General features: G+C 43.4%; 1 protein-coding gene across 1 annotated transcript in view; it reads right to left on the reverse strand.

Annotated features, from left to right (window-relative positions):
- The window catches only part of MYL2 (myosin light chain 2), a 32,975-nt gene extending 26,094 nt beyond the window's left edge, over positions 1–6,881 (reverse strand). Inside the window, exons 1-2 of the mRNA XM_073579135.1 lie at positions 6,768–6,881; positions 1,174–1,263 (exon numbers count right to left, since the gene is read on the reverse strand). Of these exons, the coding sequence (XP_073435236.1) occupies positions 1,174–1,263; positions 6,768–6,881 (204 nt within the window). The remainder of the gene's footprint in view (positions 1–1,173; positions 1,264–6,767) is intronic.
- Positions 6,882–20,359: the final 13,478 nt, after the last annotated feature.

The following is a 20,359-nucleotide window of genomic DNA, read 5'->3' on the forward strand; positions in this document are numbered from 1 at the left end:
CACGTCCAAACTCTTGCCACCTCCTGTCTCCTCTAACTCAAAAATATTTCCAGAATCCATCCCTTCCTCAGCCCTCAATCTACTAAAACTCTTGTACATGCCCTTATCATCTCCTGCCTTGACTACTGCAACACTCTCCTCTGTGGCCTGCCTGCTAACTCTCTTGCACCACTCCAGTCTGTCCTCAATTCTGCTGTCCGACTAGCCCACCTCTCTTTTCGCTACTCCCCAGTCTCTCCCCTCTGCAAATCCCTCCATTGGCTCCCAATTCCCCAACGAATCCAGTTCAAACTACTAACACTGACCTACAAAGCCATCCACAACCTCTCCCCTCCCTATATCTCTGAACTAATCTCCCAATATCTTCCCTCATGCAATCTTCGATCCTCCCAAGACCTTCTAATCTCCTCCACACTTATTCATTCCTCACACAACTGCCTCCAAGATTTCTCCCGAATATCCCCTATCGTCCTGAATTCCATGCCTCAACACGTCCGATTATCCACCACCCACGGATCCTTCAAACGGAACCTGAAAACCCATCTTTTCAGGGAAGCTTACAGCCTGTACTAACCATTCTGCCGCCTCACCACTGCCTGAGCTGCCGCCTCATCACCACCAGAGCTGCTGCACCGCCGACCTTCTGTCTCTTCCCCACTATCTCTTGGAATGTAAGTCCGCAAGGACAGGGTCCTCTTCCCTCTGTACTAGTCTGCCATTGTAAATTTGTTTACTGTTATCGATATCTATAACTTTGTATGTAACCCCCCTTCTCATGTACAGCACCATGGAATTAATGGCGCTATATAAATAAATAATAATAATAGTGGAGGGAGTGGGCAGTGAGCTGTGGGGACGGCAGGACAGGTAAGTGGTGAGGTATTGTTTTTTTTTTTACTTCCTACTTTATTTTGAGCATGATAAGGAACATTAAATTCACAGAGAATAACTTCACTATAACCAAATTTCCGTGAAAAATTTGCATGATTTGCCGAATTCGAATCTCGACCGATTAACACATCTCTAGTTTTCTTCTTTTTAAGGCATCTGTAGCTTCAGGTACATTTAGTATATATCACATATTGGCTAAACCTAGTGCTCAACTTTAATGTTATAGAACCAAAGCAGTATGGTAGATTCTGACTTTACCATTTACCTACACACGTCATTTACCTCCTTAAATTCTTGAATCTGAGTTTGCTCAAACATGGAGAATACGTTGGAGTTGGCCCCTTCTGACCTCTTCTTTGCTTTCTTGGGAGACTTGAGATGTTATGAAAAATTTAAGAAAAATTACATTTTATATTTGCATATTATCAACTGGCTATTTGTGGGTGAAAAAAATAATATTACTCAGTAGGCTAAGTACGTATGTAAGAATAAAGAGATTTTAGAACTGTCTGCTAGATAACGATTCACCTCTTCATAATTAAAATTGTCTGGTTAAGGAATCTAGTAATTCAGCTTCTATTATTTAAAGGCAACCTCTCATTCTGCCAGTCTGAAACACCAACTGGTGCCCTGATTACACTGAACTATGTTTCACTCTAGTGTTGAAAATTTTCAAAGAAAATATATAAGTTTAGAAACTGCCCGGCTCAGTGTACAGGAAAGATATAAATCTTTGTACCGTGTTAGCAAGTAGAAGAATATTTAGAATTGAGAGTCCCCAGTTAGCCATTAAAATGTATCAACCACTGAGGACTCTCAATTCTAAATATTCTTCTTGGCTCAGTAAAAAGTGTCCAAAAGGTGGCGCCCCTCCAGCTACTTCCCATCTAGTTGGACTTAAAGCGAACCTCACAGGTGATACATGCTGCCCAATCCGTGGGCAGCTTATTTCAGGCATTGGCTTTACGATCTCTGCCAGATATATTTTACTTTGAAACGCTGTGGCGTTTAAGGGAAAAACATGCTTTTAATAGCCGCTGCGACCCGAGCAGTGTTTTAGACTAGTTAAATAAGTGGGTCCCTGGCAGCTTTTGTCCACCCACTGCCATGGATTGACAAATCTCTGCTTACATGTGCTTATAGGCAGAGACTTGTAAACTTTTAAGTCACTTGCATTGAGTGAGGAGAAGCTGACGGGGAACCTCCTGTTCGACTAGTCTAGAGCACCGCTATTTCTGATACATTTTACCCCACAGATTGTCCAGCCTATATCTGTTGTCAAGTTCACCAGAGTCAGTTTTTGCTCTTATTTTATTCTCACTGCTCCCTGAGTGCTCTGTTTTGTATTTCTTTTAAATCTACCATACATTCCAGTAATATGGACCTGTTTATCAAGTACTACAGGTTGGGCCATTTATATGGATACACCTAAATAAAATGGGAATGGTTGGTGACCCACTGAATTTGCAGAATGGGAAAAACAAAAATTGGATCAGGACCCTCAGTTTACACAGAACATTATGTTCGGTGAGGAGGCAAACTTTTTGGGGTGGGCCATTTATATGGATACACCTAAATAAAATGGGAATGGTCACAGTTTTCTTGCGTAGGGTGTCTTGCATTGAAATCTGCTGCAATGACCCGGGTACTGCGTTAACCAGATATCAACACAATTTCTATCTGCTCCTCACGTGTTAACCTCTTAAACATGTCAATGGCTGTAAACAAAGAGAAACTTGTAAATAACTCATAAAAGAATAAAGTTTTGTTAAAACCAAGCACACCATTGATTTTCTTATGAAATTCTCAATAAGTTTGATGTGTCACATGACCCTCTTCCCATTGAAAAAAATAAAGTTGGATCCAAAATGGCCAACTTCAAAATGGCCACCATGGTCACCACCCAACTTGAAAAGTTTTCCCCCTCCCATATATTAATGTGCCACAAACAGGAAGTTGATATCACCAACTATTCCCATTTTATTTAGGTGTATCCATATAAATGGCCCACCCTGTATTTTTTTTATGGTTTTTAAAGAGTAACCGTCGTTTTTATTTTTATTTTACATCAATAGCACCTATGAAAATAAGCCACTTTGTAATATATCTTATTAGAAAAATCTGCTTCTTTCTCCTCCAGGACTGATCTTTTATTTTATGAAGTCTCACTTCAGTGTTAAAATCTGTATTCAATGAAGACAGATTGCTACATTACTGAGACAGGAGATGGCGGTTGGTATTTAACAAAATTCTATGTAGAAAGAGGGAGGAGATCTGGTTCTAGCGCCTTCCTCCTCCTCTTCTCTCCCATTTACATAGAATCTTATACAAAACTATTTTCATATGTACTACTGATTTAGGAAATACAAATTAAAACAACAGTTACTCTTTAAGGGAACATGGTTCGCAGAGTATTGATGCAGAGAAACCTAAATATGAACCCCCAGAGAATCCACGTGAGCCACATCCCCTTAGAAAAGTCCATTAAAATTAGCACTAAATAAAAAGGTCCGGATCTCTGGAACTGTAAAAAAACAAACAAATGAATAAAAAAAATTGAATACTCAGAGGAGCAGCAGGAATAAAACAGGAGCAAAAACTAGCAACTTTTGACTCAGTGACAGGACCTCATTAATTCACAAGTCTCTTCATTGTAAAACAAAACAAATGTGTTAAAAAGCAAGATAACTTTTAAATACTGTCCCCAAGTTCAGCGCTTGTTCGGCTACAACGGTGAAGCCACATCAATAACGCTGCAGGCAGTCGCTGAGCTCAGTCACTCTGCCAATGTAAATGGCACAATTTGCTAGTTATTGGCTGCAGCATTGTCACCATGATGTGACTGTTGTATCTGATCAACAGACGCCAGGGCAGTGGCGGAGACACCGTGCTGGATCCAGGGACTGTAAGTAAAACTCATTTTTGCTTTTTTTAAACATAACTGAACTTAATGGCAAAAGTTTATTGAAAAGAGGCAACCACTTTAACAGTCATATAAATCATAAAAATATACTCAATAAAATAACTGCATATATGTCTGTTGCTGAGAGTAACTGCAAAGGAAGGAAAAAGGAGGATGACAACTGAATACTTCAACCTTATTTTTTTCATAATTTTTGCTTGAAAGATTTTACAGAATTTAAAAGCATTATTAAAGGTAATCTGTCAGTAAGATAAATGTCCCAAAACAGTTTATGTTGGTATGTTGGTCAGTGAAAGAAAAACACAGGGGATCCTTTCAAACCGCTGTCTATTGCCTAAAACAGAAATCCATGATTTTTGCAAAATACAAATGAGTTGTTAGGTGCTTTATCACACTCAGAGAACTTAATGAAACTCTGCCTCCTGAGGTTACTTCCCACCTGAGTCTCTGCCCCTCACTGTATCTGTAACATTTACGCTGGGCAGAAAATCTAGTGTCTGCATAGATCACTTTCCTCACTCCTATGCTAAGGGACCTGGCCTTAGTATTGAACTGACTGCACTTACGCTGCCCAATCATGCTGATCTCCTCCTTGCTCTTCTTCCTAGTGTACATTGGGGCTCGGAAGTACATGCACACTTAAGAGCTGAAGTCAATGTCCTTCGCAGGTCACCTTAGTGCACAGAAGCAAGGAAAGTGGTGATCTATGGAAGCGTTAGATTTCCTGGCCAGTTTCTGACATCACAGACGCAATGAGCAACCGGTCGTATCCACTTTCAGCAGGGCCACTCCTCATGTCGATTGTGTCTTGGAAAGTGTCTAATGTTACATTCACACACCCGTTTTGGGTCATTGGGGTACAGAACCGGCCCTGGGTCTCCTGACCCAAACTCAACAGCCTTATAGGCATATGCAGTCTATGCATCTCGGTCCTCACTCGGACCGCAACACACGGATGTGTGAATCCAGCCTCGAACAAATAGTGAATGTTGTGTGCTGCAGTGCCGGTAAGACAGCTTTCCAGAGCCAAGTAAGGCAGAATTAAAGAAGTTGTCCACTTCAATAAATAATGCCCCATCGATTTAAACAGTGAAAAGAAGTATTTTTTTAAAATACCTCTTGTTTCCATTTTTGCCTGTGAGTGGCGCTATTGCTGACGGCTCCCTGGGCATCATGTGACCTTGGCTACAGCTGCCGTAGACATCCGCTGATGTGACGTCAAGTTCCGGGAACCCAGAGGTGTGACCCAATGGCACGCATGCCCCTGAGTGACTGGGCTGTGGGCAGTCATGAGACCCTTATGAGAACCTTGTATGTTGAGCATATCTTAGTGTTCCCTATCGGTCAGCTTTAATGTATTTGGATACATTGCAGAGCACCCATTTCAATTATTATGTGATCTAGGTAAAGGCAGTTTCACATGTCTTTGTTTTTGCATAACAGAAAAAATGACCAATTTTCATCAGTATTTTGCATCAGGGTTTGTCCATTGGGTCAGTTTTCACAATAGTGTTTATTAAGCTTTTCTTGTATGCAAAAAATGGATGAAGATTTCCTGGCTTACTGTGAGAGAAGAATGGCCAGTACAAGTATCCTATCATTGTGCTGTCTGAGTTTTTCACAGACCCATAGGTTTGAGTGGGTGATTTTGATCAATGACTAAGATCAAAATTGGACATGTCTCTTTTTTGGCAGACATTTAGTTCTCAAAAAAAGTGAACATGTGAACAACACAACGCACCATAATGAAAAGCACGGATAGAAGGCATAAGAGCAAAAAGGAACGTGTGAAGAAACCTTACTCGGTCCTCCAGAGGGTTTTCAAAATCAGTAGCACAATCTCATAACGTGATCCGAAATGGAAACACCACAACAATTTATAAACAAACTAATGTGAATCCCCTATACATCCCAACGTCCACCATCTTAACCATGTCTGCGTAAATTAGGTTGGCATCTCCGAGTGTGGCTGACGGAGTGCATGAGTTTGAGGGTTACGAGGCGCTAGTTGCAAAGTCGGCCATACAGGTGGAGGTGGCTGTGCTGCCACACGCAGAAACTGTGGATGAACCCAGCTTTAAGAATTCACAATTATTTATTAATGAAGTGTTGCGATGTTGCCATTTATTCTGAGTCTTCCTGAGTGAAAGGGGCTTTATCACTCCTCAGGTTGGGCCATGTTCAGTATTTGGTCAGTATTTTACATTAGTATTTGTAAGTAAAGCCAAGAATGGGTGAAAAATACACAAGTGGTGACGTGTTTCTGTTATACTTTTCCTCTATTCCTCTCCTGGTTTTGACTTACAAATACTGATATGAAATACTGTCCAATATACTGGCATGTGAATGAGGCTTTTATACCGGAGTTCCTTGAATAGAATTTTTTATTAAGGGATATATAAATGCATGTTCTAAACTGGACAACCCCTTGGAGGACTCCCAGGTCCATTAAACAATCTCAATATTGATGAAGGCTGACTCATCATAAAATAACACCTGCAATTAAGGTTTATGTTTTTATGTATCATGCTTAATTATCCTGATACCATAAATGCAATAATTGGAAAAAAAACATAGTCATTTAAAAATAATATAAAGCAATTGTCATGCAATAATTGCACGCAAAATATTGTCAATAATGGTAGAAAAAATGGTAACAAGCAGATATATTGTATATACTATGTGTAAAAAGACATCATTGCATGGTAGGAAGAAATTACAGACACAGATGATGACATTAGTAAAATACCATTTGTTAAAAACCACCAACGCCTTTGCTATACTAGTATCAAATAATAGATGTGGACTTTCTACCATCATTCTCCCACTACTAAACTTACATCCCGTCCTAGTATAATTTACATGAACCATAACTATCTGCCCTGACTCTTAATTTATGACTCTCACTAGTGATGATGTACACCGAGGTCACAAATGCCCACGTCGTACTTACCATTGTTCGGCTGGCACTTGGGGTGTTACTGTCAGCGAACCTGCTAGACCTGATCTGTGAGCTTTGCCCAGTTACACAATAAATATGCCACACACTAGTTATAAATAAACCCATGACCACTTTTGGCAGTCTAGGGTAGCCCCATCCTCATACATGCCTTTCCCTTGTCTCCAAACTTGACACATTGTTGTGCACATTGATGATATGTGAGACAAAGAAGATCTGAAGGTTATGGAAACCCAATGCTTGTGAAGCTCCATCCCGCGTGCAATCTTATTTAAAGCAACAATACCACAGCAGATGCTGCAGACACAGCTCATAACAATTGCTGCAGAATGCCAACTCTTTTCTATTGTTTGTCATTTCAAGTCAATCAGAGCTATGGAAATACAAATATCCCCATTTGTAATTTGTTTGGGTAGCATGACTAATTGATACAGATAATCTTTATTTAATTTTTATTTTAACAAATATGTTAGGAACCACATTTTTATGGCACTTTCTAATATATGTGTGTTACAGATCCTCCTCCTGCATATATCAGTGACTGCTTATAGAGGTGCTTGTGACCAGACCTGTCCATCAGTCTCCTCAAATTGAAAGACACTTCACATGGGATAGCTGTTTTTCACTTGGAGGAAGGATTCACTTGGATGAACAAGGTCTTGTCACAGCAGGAGAACTTATAATACTTATATATTATTAAAAGGGTTGTCTGGTCTTATGGTACAAGTCTGCAGTGACTAGGGGCTGGCTGGCACTTTTCAGCCTGGGCACAATCACAAGGCAGTGGCCCTCGAGTTGCGGTGACCCTCCTTTTTCCTGCTTACCTCTGGCCATTGCATTAAAGCAGCAGAGATAGCAGGCTTTAAAAACAGGCTGGTATATAGATATGGGAACAGAACGGAGCTTGCTCCAGAGAAATGGTAGCATAACCAAGCTTACTCCAGAGATATGGGAGCAGAACCGAGCTTACTCCAGAGATATGGGAGTAGAACCAAGCTTACTACAGAAATATGTGAGCAGAAGAGAGCTTACTCCAGAGATATGGGAGCAGAACTGAGCTTACTCCAGAGATATGGGAGCAGAACCGAGCTTACTCCAGAGATATGGGAGCAGAACCGAGCTTACTCCAGAGATATGGGAGCAGAACCAAGCTTACTACAGGAATATGGGAGCAGAAGAGAGCTTACTCCAGAGATATGGGAGCAGAACAGAGCTTACTCCAGAGATATGGGAGCAGAGCCGAGCTTACTACAGAGATATGGGAGCAGAACCGAGCTTACTACAGAGATGTGGGAGTAGAACTGAGCTTACTACAGAGCTATGGGAGCAGAACCAAGCTTACTACAGAGATAAGGGAGCAGGACCAAGCTTACTACAGAGATATGGGAGTAGAACCGAGCTTACTACAGAGACGAGCTTACTACAGAGATAAAGGAGCCGAATGGAGCTTAATAAGTCTACTACATGGAACCAAGTCTGCTACATAGAAACTGGAGCAGAATCGAGATTACGACATACATACAGTACCTTAATCTAGATTACTACATTGATACAGTACCAGAACCAAGCTTACTGCTTAGATATGGGGCCATAACAGAGCTTACTTACAAATATATATACAACAGTATGGCTACACACTGCCTACTACTATCACCACTACACAGCGAATAAATAATATTATAATATCACCATTACCTCTACATGAAACTACATTCTATACAAAGACCAATGATACCTCCATACACCATTTACTATAATGACTAGTTGCGATATTATGTACCTCACAGCTTCCTATATATAGTATGATGATCCCGCATCACCTCTATATATAGAATCATGTCCCTACTGCCTCCTATATAGTATGATGGTCCCCACAGTTTCTTTTATTTATAATATATATATATATACTTTATATATATATATATATATATATATATATATATATAGAATGAATCCCACTGCCCCACATATATAGTATGATGGTCCCCACAGCCCCACATATATAGTATATATAGTGCGATGGCCCCAGTTCCCACCATAAATATAGTACGATGGCACCAGTTGCCCATATATAGTATGATAGCCCCAGTTCTCCCCACATATCTAGTATGATGGCCCCAGTTCTCCCCATATATATAGTATGATGGCCCCAGTTCTCCCCATATATATATATATATATAGTATGACGGTCCCAGTTATCCCTATATATATATATATATATATACATACAGTATATATATATAGTATAATAGCCCCAGTTCTCCTATATAGTAGGATGGCCCCAGTTCTCCATATTAAAAATTATGAAGTTTATACTCACCTCATCCTGATTCCTGGCACTGCAGCCTCCATTTTTTCTTCCAGTCCACAGAGTGGCATGAGACAATAATGTCATCACGCTGCCTGCGTGAGCACACTGAAGTCTCAGGAAGCTGCATTCGGCAGCTTATGAGACAGACCTGGGCTTCCACTAGGAATTTCGAGGTCCCATGCTGGCAAAATTTTCAGGTTCCCTTGAGACTCTGCCCAGGCTCCACACAAGCTCTGCCTCCACCGTCCCACCGCCCACTCTTGGAAAAACTCAACACCACATCCTCACCGATCAGATATTAACAGTTCCCATCAAACCCCAGATCACATTCATAACCAGCAGCTTTTGTTCTGGCCAAAAGAATTTTTAAGCTGACACCACAACACGGAAACCCTTTGGGGCCGGGCCCTACTCTTAACTATTAACAATACATATATTTTATGTATTTTTCTTTAAGGCTACTTTCACACATCAGGTTTTCGGCGTCAGGCGCGATCCGGCGTCGTGCCGGAGCGCCGGATACGGCAAATATTTCGTAAAACCAGATGTGACGGATCTGTTTTTCTGCCGGATCCGTCTTGCTCTTGTCAGACAAAACCGGATACGTCTCATCCGGTTCATCCGGTTTTCGATCCGTTTTTCGACGGATTACGCCGGATCCGGTTTTTAAAATCGCCCCTTGTGGCCTTCCGAACGGGATTGGCTACTGAAAAACTATATATAGCATGTTCCTACAGCCCTTCTTTGACAGGTTGTAGAGGAGAAAGTGCAGGTTGGAGAGAAGAGCAAGTTACTGGCGAAGATGGATGTTGTGATTGGAAATATTTTGAAGAATTTGGCGGATTTTACAGCGGAGGCGAATCGTTTGAGGGTGATTGTTCTGGAGAAGGAGAGAGCGAGACAGCAGCGCATCAGGCATCGTAGACGACGTTTGTGGATCCACCCCATCACAGCCAAGAGAATGACGCGTGGGGTCTATTCTACACTCTGCATGGACCTTAGACGAAACCCGGATACATTTTTTGGATATGTTCGGATGAAAATGGAGAATTTTGATTACTTGGTGGAGCGCATTGCACACCTCATAAGAAAATCGGACACCTATTGCCGCTTCTCTGTTTCACCCACAGAGCGTCTGATGGTGACTTTAAGGTAAGCCACATTTATTGGATATGATCGCATCAGAGCACACTTTCACTGCAATCTTGTTGGTGGTAATTTGTATCTCCAAGTGTTATAGCTGAGTTTTGGTATGTAATGCTGTGATTTTAAACTAATTGATTGTTTTTTAATTCCCCACAGATTTCTTGCAACTGGAGAATCCCTTTTGTCACTGCATTTCCAGTACAGACTCGGGATTTCCACCATATCTGGAATAGTGAAGTACACATGCCGTGCACTGTGGAACTCCTTAGCTGAAGAGTTTTTACCAGAGCCCACAACAGAGAGGTGGATTGAAATTTCAGAAAAGTTTCAACAGATATGTCAGTTTCCGAACTGCTTGGGCGCTGTGGACGGGAAACATATCCGCATTGTAAAGCCAGCCGGATCGGGATCGGAATATTTCAATTACAAGAAATATTTTTCAATTGTCCTCATGGCCATCGCTGACGCGGAATACAAATTTATTGCTGTTGATATTGGGGCCTATGGCCGCTCCAATGACTCTCAAGTTTTCAAACTGTCTGCCATGGGGCGTAAACTGTATGGAAACACCTTCCAGTTCCCACCCCCTAGACCGCTGCCGCAAACATCTGGTCCACCTATGCCATTTGTCTGTGTAGGGGATGAAGCCTTCCAGCTGTCAGAACACCTTTTAAAACCGTACGGTAGCAGAGGATTGTCAAGAACAAAACGCATTTTTAATTACCGCCTCACAAGAGCAAGAAGAATGGTTGAATGTACCTTTGGTATTCTGACAGCCAAATGGCGGGTCCTATTGACTGTGATCAACCTCAAGACAGAAACAGTGGATGAGGTGATCAAAGCTTGCGTGGTACTCCACAATTTTGTTATCTGCAAGGAACCCATTTCCATTGAGGACACCTCTGAAGAAACCACCTTGCAAGATTACCATGACATTACCACTAGAAGTTCTGTGATGGTTTCAGTAATGAGGGACAATTTTGCACTATACTTTATGTCACCTCAAGGCAGAGTACACTGGCAGGATGACAGAGTGTGAAAGATTTGTGCCCTTAACCAAACTTGTGTACCTTCTGTACCAACAGTATATACCTTTGCCAACCAAAGTTGGCTATCTTGTCATGGTCTTACTATTTTTACCTTTAGGCCACATGTGTGTACCTGGTTGTGTTTTATGCAAAGTATTTCACCTTTTAACAAAAGTTGTGTACATTGTTAGGAAATCACCAACAATAAACACAACTTTTTAGGTGAAATACTTTGCTTCAAACACAACCAGGAACACAACTGTGGCAAAAAGCTAAAATTTACCCACAGTTATATACCTGGTTTTGAATACCTTTTTACCTTAGAAATACCCTGTATTTAACCTTTTTTTTAAACATAGTTCGCCGCAGAAAGAAATGACAGACAACCATTGTAAAACGATAATTTAACTTTTATTTAAAATATTTTTTTTTTTGTAAAATGATTTTAAAGTGAAAAAAACTTTTTTAATAAATGTTTTAAACCAAATGACCATTTTTATTAAAAAACACACATTATAAATCTGTGTAGTGTGGGATGGAAATACTGCTGGAGGGGCTGCGGGACACTTCGACACTGGGAGTGTGGAGAGAGGACTGGGATCGTGGTGGGGAAGGAACAGTTAGAGGTGAAGGTGTGGAAAAAGCTACAGAATGGGTGGACATGTGGGAGGCAGAAGAGGTGGTGGGCGGTGGAGTGGAGGGTTGTGCAGGGACTGTAGGAGCAGATGATGTTGATGGAAAGTTGTATGGGGAAGGAGTTTGGTACGGGGAAGGAGTTTGGTACGGGGCAGGTTGCTGGAAGTGGGGAGATGTCTGGTACTGGGGAGGTTGCTGGTACTGGGGAGGTTGCTGGTACTGGGGAGGTTGCTGGTACTGGGGAGGTGGCTGGTATGTAATAGGAGGGGGAGGATGGAAAGTGGCTGGAGGGGGTGCAGGTGGAGGAACTACTGGGGTGGGAGGAGGAGGTTGGGAGGTAACGTGCTGGAGAGCAACGTGGCATGAATGCATTACATGCATCTGCTGGGTAGGAGAGAGCGTTTCCATGCGCTCCACAACAGACCTGAAAAAGGTGTGGTTTGGCGAAGATCTTGCTTCTGAATGCATGGTTTGCAGAAGTGTCTTCACCTCCAGAATGCTGGAGTTGATCTGCTGAAAGCCTGCGGAGATTTGCTCTGACAAGACTTTTAGACAGTTCTGGAAAAATGCATTCAGATGCAAGAACTCTGGGGCATAAGTCTTTTCCTGACCCCTCTGCCGCTGCCGCCCAGTACCCGCAGGTGTACTAGAGGTGGCAGGGGCAGAAGGGTGGGGTAAAGGGAAAGCGATCTCCTCACCAGCAGCTTCATGTAATGTAGGCGGCCACGATGCTCCTGTGCTGGTGGATGGGACAGATGGGTCGAATGTGTGGGAAGGCTGGGAAGGTGCATATGTACCGGGGCGGTCGAAGTGTCCCTCGGTGCCGGTCTCCTCAGGGATCGCCTCAGAAGGGTCCAATCGTGCAGGCTCCCGAGTGCTGCTCACTGTGCTGTGGAATAAAGAGAAAAAAAAACAATTAAAATAGTGACATGGCATGGCCCTGGCTGAAAAAAAATTGTTACATCTAAACATTTTTTTTTCACATGTGGTGTGTAATATTTACCTTCTGGTGACCATTGTATCCCGGAGGAACGACAGGGCTCGTGCGTACTTGTACTTGCTCCTGCGTCCTCCAGATCCACTCGGGGCCCACATCTCTTTATTGAACTCCTTCTTGAAACGATCCCTCACAGACCGCCACCGCTTCACAATTCTGTCCCCTGAAACAAGAAAGGACAAAGTGGTTAGTATACAACATCAGTGTTTCCCAAACTCCAGTCCTCATGGTCCCCAGGGGTCATGTTTTCAGGATTTCCATAGTAAATAGAAATCCTGAACACATGATCCGTGGGGACCACGAGGACTGGAGTTCGGGAAACACTGGTTTACATCAAGCAACCGGTACTGTATATACTTACGCTCTTTAATCTGGGCCCGAGCATCGAGGTCCTCCCAGCGGTCCACAAGGAGCGAACAGATTTCATCCCAGAGTCGTCGGGTAACGATCAGGTCATAATGGCGGCGGTCAGCCATATTCCATAGCGGCTCCCTTTCTCTGACGAGATCGATGAGGTGGTCCACATCAATTTCTCCATCCTCACCGTCTGAGTCGGGAGCACGCTGTGATGGCTGTTAAAGTAAAAGAGAAAAATAGCAAAATTAGTCACCACACTTAAGACATGAAATAAAAAGTGTACCAAAATTTCACTTAAATATTATACTTACACGCTGGTGACCGCCGCGTTGCTGTCGCCGACGACCCTGGGAGGCACTGCGAGGACCTCTTGTCCGGATCCGGCGCATTGCGGCGCTCATAGGCTTTCATTGTACGAAAAAGCCGGACACGCCGGATCCGGCGTGTCCGGCTTTTTCGCCGGAGACAAAAAAACGTTACAGTAGCCATTTTTTCCAGATGCCGGATTGCGACACATTGCCGGATCCGGCGAAAACCGGATGAAACGCATGGCCATCCGGCACGATCCGGCGCTAATGCAAGTCAATGGGGGGGAAACCGGATCCGGCATTGCATTTCGCCGGATCCGGTTTTTGTCAAAAGTGTCGGATCGCGCCTGACGGCGAAAACCTGATGTGTTAAAGAGGCCTAAGGGAATGAGTGACATACATTTACATTTTTTTTAAGCACCCATTAATACTACATACAAGGGACAAATTTCGTCACACCATGACCAGACCACATATTACCACCACACAGTGACTGAATAATACCGCATACAAGGAATAAATACCGCCACACCATGGCCAGACCACATATTACCACCACATAGTGACCAAATAATACCACATACAAGGAACAAACACCGCCACACCATGACCAGACCACATATTACCACCACATAGTGACTGAATAATACCACATGCAAGGAACAAATACAGCCACACCATGACCAGACCACATATTACCACCACATAGTGACTGAATACTACAATACTGATTATTAATTTAAAAAAAAAACAATACTAAGTGCCATTGTATACAGGAGCTCTGTATCTACGGTCAGTGTATAGGTAATTGTTATGAATGGGTCACCGAGGAGGAAAAAACTAACAAGCTAAGTCACAGAAAACCAGAGAGGTTGGTAACTATGCAGATTGCAGACCCCTGATCCTAACCACACAACTAGCTGCAGCCATGGACTGTTCCTACGATGATCCTAGATGCCTCATCACCGCCGGAGGACTAAATAAGCCTAAAGCAAGAAAGGGGAAAACTAACTGCCTCAGAGCAGACCCCAAAGGAAAGACAGCCCCCACACATGTATTGACGGTGAACCAAGATGAAAACACAAACACAGGCAGGAAAATAGGCTGAGCAAACGATGGGGCCCAAACTAACTAGAAAGGACAGGAAAGGAAAGGCACTGTCTGCAATCTGCCAAAAACCCTACAAAAATAATAATAATTGGCAAATACAGATAAATAAGAGTGGAAATTCAGCACAGCCCCAGCCGGGGCTGGCTGACCACACAAAAAAAACTGAATAGACCAACAAAATCAAGTGTGAACATTAGCAGAAAAACTTAGCTTGAAATGACCGGAACAGAGCTGAACACCAAGAGCTGAAAAGCCAGAACGAATCACCAGCACCAGAATAGGGCGTCGGCTGACTTAAATCCTGTCTGAAATTCCTGAAGTCCAATCTTCATCCTCATTATCAGGTGGCAGAACTCTACTGATTAAATCAGCCTCACTACCTCCTGCTACCACCAGAGGGAGCCTGGAAGGAGAACTCACATCTGGTAGACCAGAAAATGAACTCACAACAGGTAATACAGTGATCACCAGTGACATTATACACAGTAGCTCTGTATAAAGTGTCAGTGTACAGGTAATACAGTGATCACCACTGCCAGTGACATTATACACAGGAGCTCTGTATATAGTATACAGTGTACAGTGTCAGTGTACAGGTAACACACTGGCTCATTAGTGACGTCTCTAGCTGAAGTCATTCATCTTTGGTTTTGTTTTTCATCCAGCACAGACCTCCATCACTTCTCCCAGCCAGGACTCGTCTCTGCATGAAATAACACAGTTACCTAGAGCACCGCTTCCAGAGCCCATTCCCCACTTTTTCCCCTTCTTCTACACTACACATCTGAATACAGAGGTACACCCACAATTAATATATAAATGGTTATTAAGCAACCTCATAGATTGTAAGCTTGCGAGCAGGGCCCTCATTCCTTTTGGTATCTGTTGAGCTATGTGTTTATTGTTATGCTTAATGTCTATTGTCTGTACAAGTCCACTCTAAAATGTGAAGTGCTGTGGAATATGTTGGCACTGTAGAAATAAAATTATTATTATTATTAACCCACCATTCCAAATATAAAATATAATCCACCACTGTGTACCCACCTGCACTCTTTCCCTCAATTCATTACCAGGCACTTCATCCTCAACGCCCCCCACTATGTACCTCCCGCTCTAACCCTAACCCCGATTCATAATATTTACATTCCCCTCCCTCCCAAATTCATTGTCATGTCTTTCTCTCCCACCCTCTATTCATTATCAACTGCTCTACCCCACATTCAATACATCATTTACTCCCCCACCCTCAAAATTCATTATTTGTTCTCCCTCTAGACACCTCCTTTCAATTGATCATTTGCTCTCACCACCACACGCTTAACCCCCAATTCATCATGTGCAGCCCCCTTACCCTCCCATTTCATCATGTGCAACCCCATTCCCCCTTCATCATGTGCAGTCCCCCTTACTCCCCCCACTTCATCATGTGCAGTCCCCCCTTATCCCCCACTTCATGTGCAGCCCCACTCCCCCTTCATCTTGTGCAATCCCCCTTACCTCCACTTCATGTGCAGCCCCACTTCATCATTTGCAGTCTCCTTTAACCCCCAAACTCCAACATGTGCAGCCCCACTCACCCTTCATCATGTACAGCCCCACTTACCCCCCACTCCATCATGTGCAGTCTCCTTTATCCCCCAAACTTCATCATGCGCAGCCCCACATACTCCCACTCCATCATGTGCAGCCTCCTTTAACCCCCAAACTCTATCATGTGCAGCCCCACTCACCCTTCATCATGTGCAGCCCCACTTACCCCTCACTCCATCATGTGCAGCCTCCTTTAACCCCCAAACTCCATCATGTGCAGCCCCACATACCCCCCACTCCATCATGTGCAGCCTCCTTTAACCCCCAAAGTCCATCATGTACAGCCCCACTCCCCGTTCATCATGTGCAGCCCTACTGACCCCCCACTCCATCATGTGCAGCCTCCTTTAACCCCCAAAATCCATCACGTACAGCCCCACTTACCCCCCACTCCATCATGTGCAGCCTCCTTTAACCCCCAAAGTCCATCATGTACAGCCCCACTCCCCGTTCATCATGTGCAGCCCTACTGACCCCCCACTCCATCATGTGCAGCCTCCTTTAACCCCCAAACTCCATCACGTACAGCCCCACTTACCCCCCACTCCATCATGTACAGCCTCCTTTAACACCCAAACTCCATCATACGTGGCCCCACATACCCCCCACTACATCATGTGCAGTCCTCCTTACACCCCCCACTTCTTCACTTGCATTACCCTCGTCCATTAAATAAATTTTCTAAGGAAGTAAAAAAGTTTTTCATACTTACCTCACATTCGCTTCCCTGCAGCGCCTCTCTGCTTCCAGCGTCCGCCGGGCCATGTCGACGCGTGCGAGATGATGTCATTGTGCACGCCCGACACCTTACCAGGAAGTACAGAACATGGAGGGAGTAGGAGCTGCACAGCTGTCAAGGTAGACGTCTGTGCACAGCTCCCGGCCCAGCGCAGACGTGTACGCTGATAGACTGTGATGCGGCTGGTTCTGCTGCCGGCCGCATCACAGTTCAGAGGACACGGCCGCGCACAATTTGCTGTGCGCAGCGTGGCTATCAGGGTCGGCCCTGTACAGCTGCTGGGTGAGCGGCTCGGGGGGTATTTGCCTTTTTGCCACCCGGCCCAGCCCACCCCTGGCAGTGACTGTCTACTGTATATGCTGTGAGGATTCTCTGGCGCCAGAAGCAGCAGGCACATGAGCGTAAGTATGCATTTTGCATGCGTGTGTGCTGACTAGACGCGCATGACCTCACTTAATGGAAGAGTACTGAGCAAGTCCACACACGTCTAGGTGGAATGTAACCAGAAGTATGCAAATCGCATACTTGCAGTTACATGACCACCTGCCCCCGGTACAGGAGAATCCTGAAATCCCTCCCTTGGCATCAGAACTGGAGAACTCTCACAGTGTGCAGTGCATTTTCACAAGTCTGCAGTCACATAGAGTGACTGCAGACTTGTACCCTAAGGCCGGAAAACCCCTTTAAGTGCCACAAAATCATGTCACCAGCACATTTGGTAAAAGATATATAAGGTGGCCAACCCCTTTAACTATTGTTGTGTAGCTCCAGCCTTAAAGTACCCTTACAAATTTGATTAATGTTGTTTGAATATTCCAAATTTGGTGGACCCCTTCAATCATCTAATGTATACAGTGTAGGGAATAGAAAATCACGTTCTTGGGTCCTTGTGAATATGATGGACTTACAGTGGGGGAAATAAGTATTTGATCCCTTGCTGATTTTGTAAGTTTGCCCACTGACAAATACTTGAACAGTCTATAATTTTAAGGGTAGGTTAATTTTAACATTGAGAGATAGAATATCAAAAATAAAATCCAGAAAATCACATTGAATATATTATATACAGTAAATTTATTTGCATTTTGCAGTGAGAAATAAGTACTTGAACTCCTACCAACCTTTAAGAGTTCTGACTCCAAACAGTAATGTGTTTTACAACTACAGCACTGAAGAAAATGAGAGAAGTCTGAGAATAATATATAGAATCATTCAATTCATAGGGGTAAGAGACAGAAAGGGGAGGTGCCAGCAGTGCTAGACTTTATTTGATTGATCAGTGATAAGGCTTGTGCATGTGGCTGTATTTTCGGTCTGAGTACAATGTGACAAAACATTGGATCGCACTTGGACCAATGATATATTATGGGACTGTGCACATATCAGATTGCTGCATGCCCGAGTTGGCTCTGATATTCAGATCGCATTCAGCCATGCAAGTCAATGAGTCCATGGAAACATTTAGACTGCATTCGGATGAGTGCTGTCCAATTTTCACTGACTGACAGAATGGAGAATGTGATGACACAGTGTCAATCTGGTCACAGGTGCGGGGGCAAATTATTCTTAACTATGCCAGACATACTGTTCCTTTGTTTAGTAGGTCAAGGGACATGAGTCAGTGTTTCATGTGAGACTGTCCATTGACCTTTGTTGTATGTTAATTTGTGGAATGCCTGCTGATTACATATTGCATCTGTTTCCTGCTGTGTACTAGTCAGCACAACTTGGAGGACAAATGTGCATTATAATTTAACACTCAAACAATGAGGGTTTACCTCCCCCAGGCCTGTGGGACAATGTCCTGAAATGAGAACTGTGGGCTATAATAGGGCCCTGCTCCTGTCACTAATGTTACTGTGTAGAACGTCAGCCCAGGAACTATGGTTCCATTGGTGGAATACAAATCTGATCCACTGCACAACACTGAGCCCACATAGTTGTTTGGAGAACCCAGGTTGGGACAGTCAAGTCACCTGGCCACACACCTTGCTGTGCTCTGTTAGCTCCTAAGTTTGCCATTACCTCTTCTCTGTGGGTGCCCACCGAAACAGGGGTGCTACTGGTTGGGGTAGCGCTGGATGCACTGAAGTCACGGAGGTCCTAATTCCCAGCGAGCCAGTGGAAGAGTGAGACTCTGTCATTTGCGCTGTCTTCTGTGCTTGCTGGGAAACTACTATACTGTATGTTGTTGAACTAAACTGCATTGAACTCACTGAGCTCAGCGCTGCACTTTGAGACTTTTTCGGTGCTGAGGTCAATGCAGTTCAAGGGACCGGCTGGGAATGCAGCCTCAGTGATTCGCAGTAACCTCGAAGAGGTCACCACTGCTCACTGATGCTGCACTCGTAGCAGCTTATTCATCAGTGGTTCTCAGCCTGGACGGTCGGATCATGACACCGTTCATGTTTAAAACGGATTCTGAGAATGTTATTTCGTAACATATTATACTTCATGATAGTGGTAAAATTTCTTCGCTATAACTTGCGTTTATTTATGAAAAAAATGGAAATTTGGCAAAAATTTAGAAAATTTTGCAATTTTTAAACTTTCAATTTTTGTACCCTTAAATCAAAGAATGGTGTCACACAAAATAGTTAATAAATAACATTTTCCACATGTCGCCTTTACATCAGCACAATATTGGAAACATAATTTTTTTTTGTTAGGACCTTATAAGGGTTAGAAGTTGACCATCGATTTCTCATTTTTCCAACAAAATTGACAAAACCATTTTTTTAGGGACCACCTCATATTTGAAGTGAGTTTGGGGGGGTCAGTATAACAGAAAATATCCAAAAGTGACACCATTTTAAAAACTTCACCCCTCAAGGTGCGCAAAACCACATTCAAGAAGTTTATTAACCCTTCAGGTGCTTCATGATAACTAAAGCAATGTGGAAGGTAAAAATGAACATTTTATATTTTTCACAAAAAAATTACTTTGTAACCATTTTTTTTATTTTCACAAGGGTATCAGGAGAAAATAGACCACAAAATTTGTTGTGCAATTTCTCCTGAGTACGCTGATACCCCAAATGTGGGGAAAAGCCACTGTTTGGGTGCATGGGAAGGGCTCAGAAGGGAGGGATCACTATTTGACTTTTTGATCAGAAAATTGGCTGGAATCCCTAATCCCAGACCTAACCATAACCCTAATCGCAGGGTAAGCCACAAAAGGTCATTGCTAAGGCTACTTTCACACATCAGGTTTTCGGCGTCAGGCGCGATCCGGCGTCGTGCCGGAACGCCGGATCCGGCAAATGTTTCTGAAAACCGGATGTGACGGATCCGGTTTTCTGCCGGATCCGTCTTTTTCTGGACAGACAAAACCGGATCCGTCTCATGCGGTTCATCCGTT

This window comes from Dendrobates tinctorius, unplaced genomic scaffold (genome assembly GCF_039654945.1).
Source record: "Dendrobates tinctorius isolate UK_male_01 unplaced genomic scaffold, ASM3965494v1 ptg000003l, whole genome shotgun sequence".
Taxonomy (NCBI): Eukaryota; Metazoa; Chordata; class Amphibia; order Anura; family Dendrobatidae; genus Dendrobates; species Dendrobates tinctorius.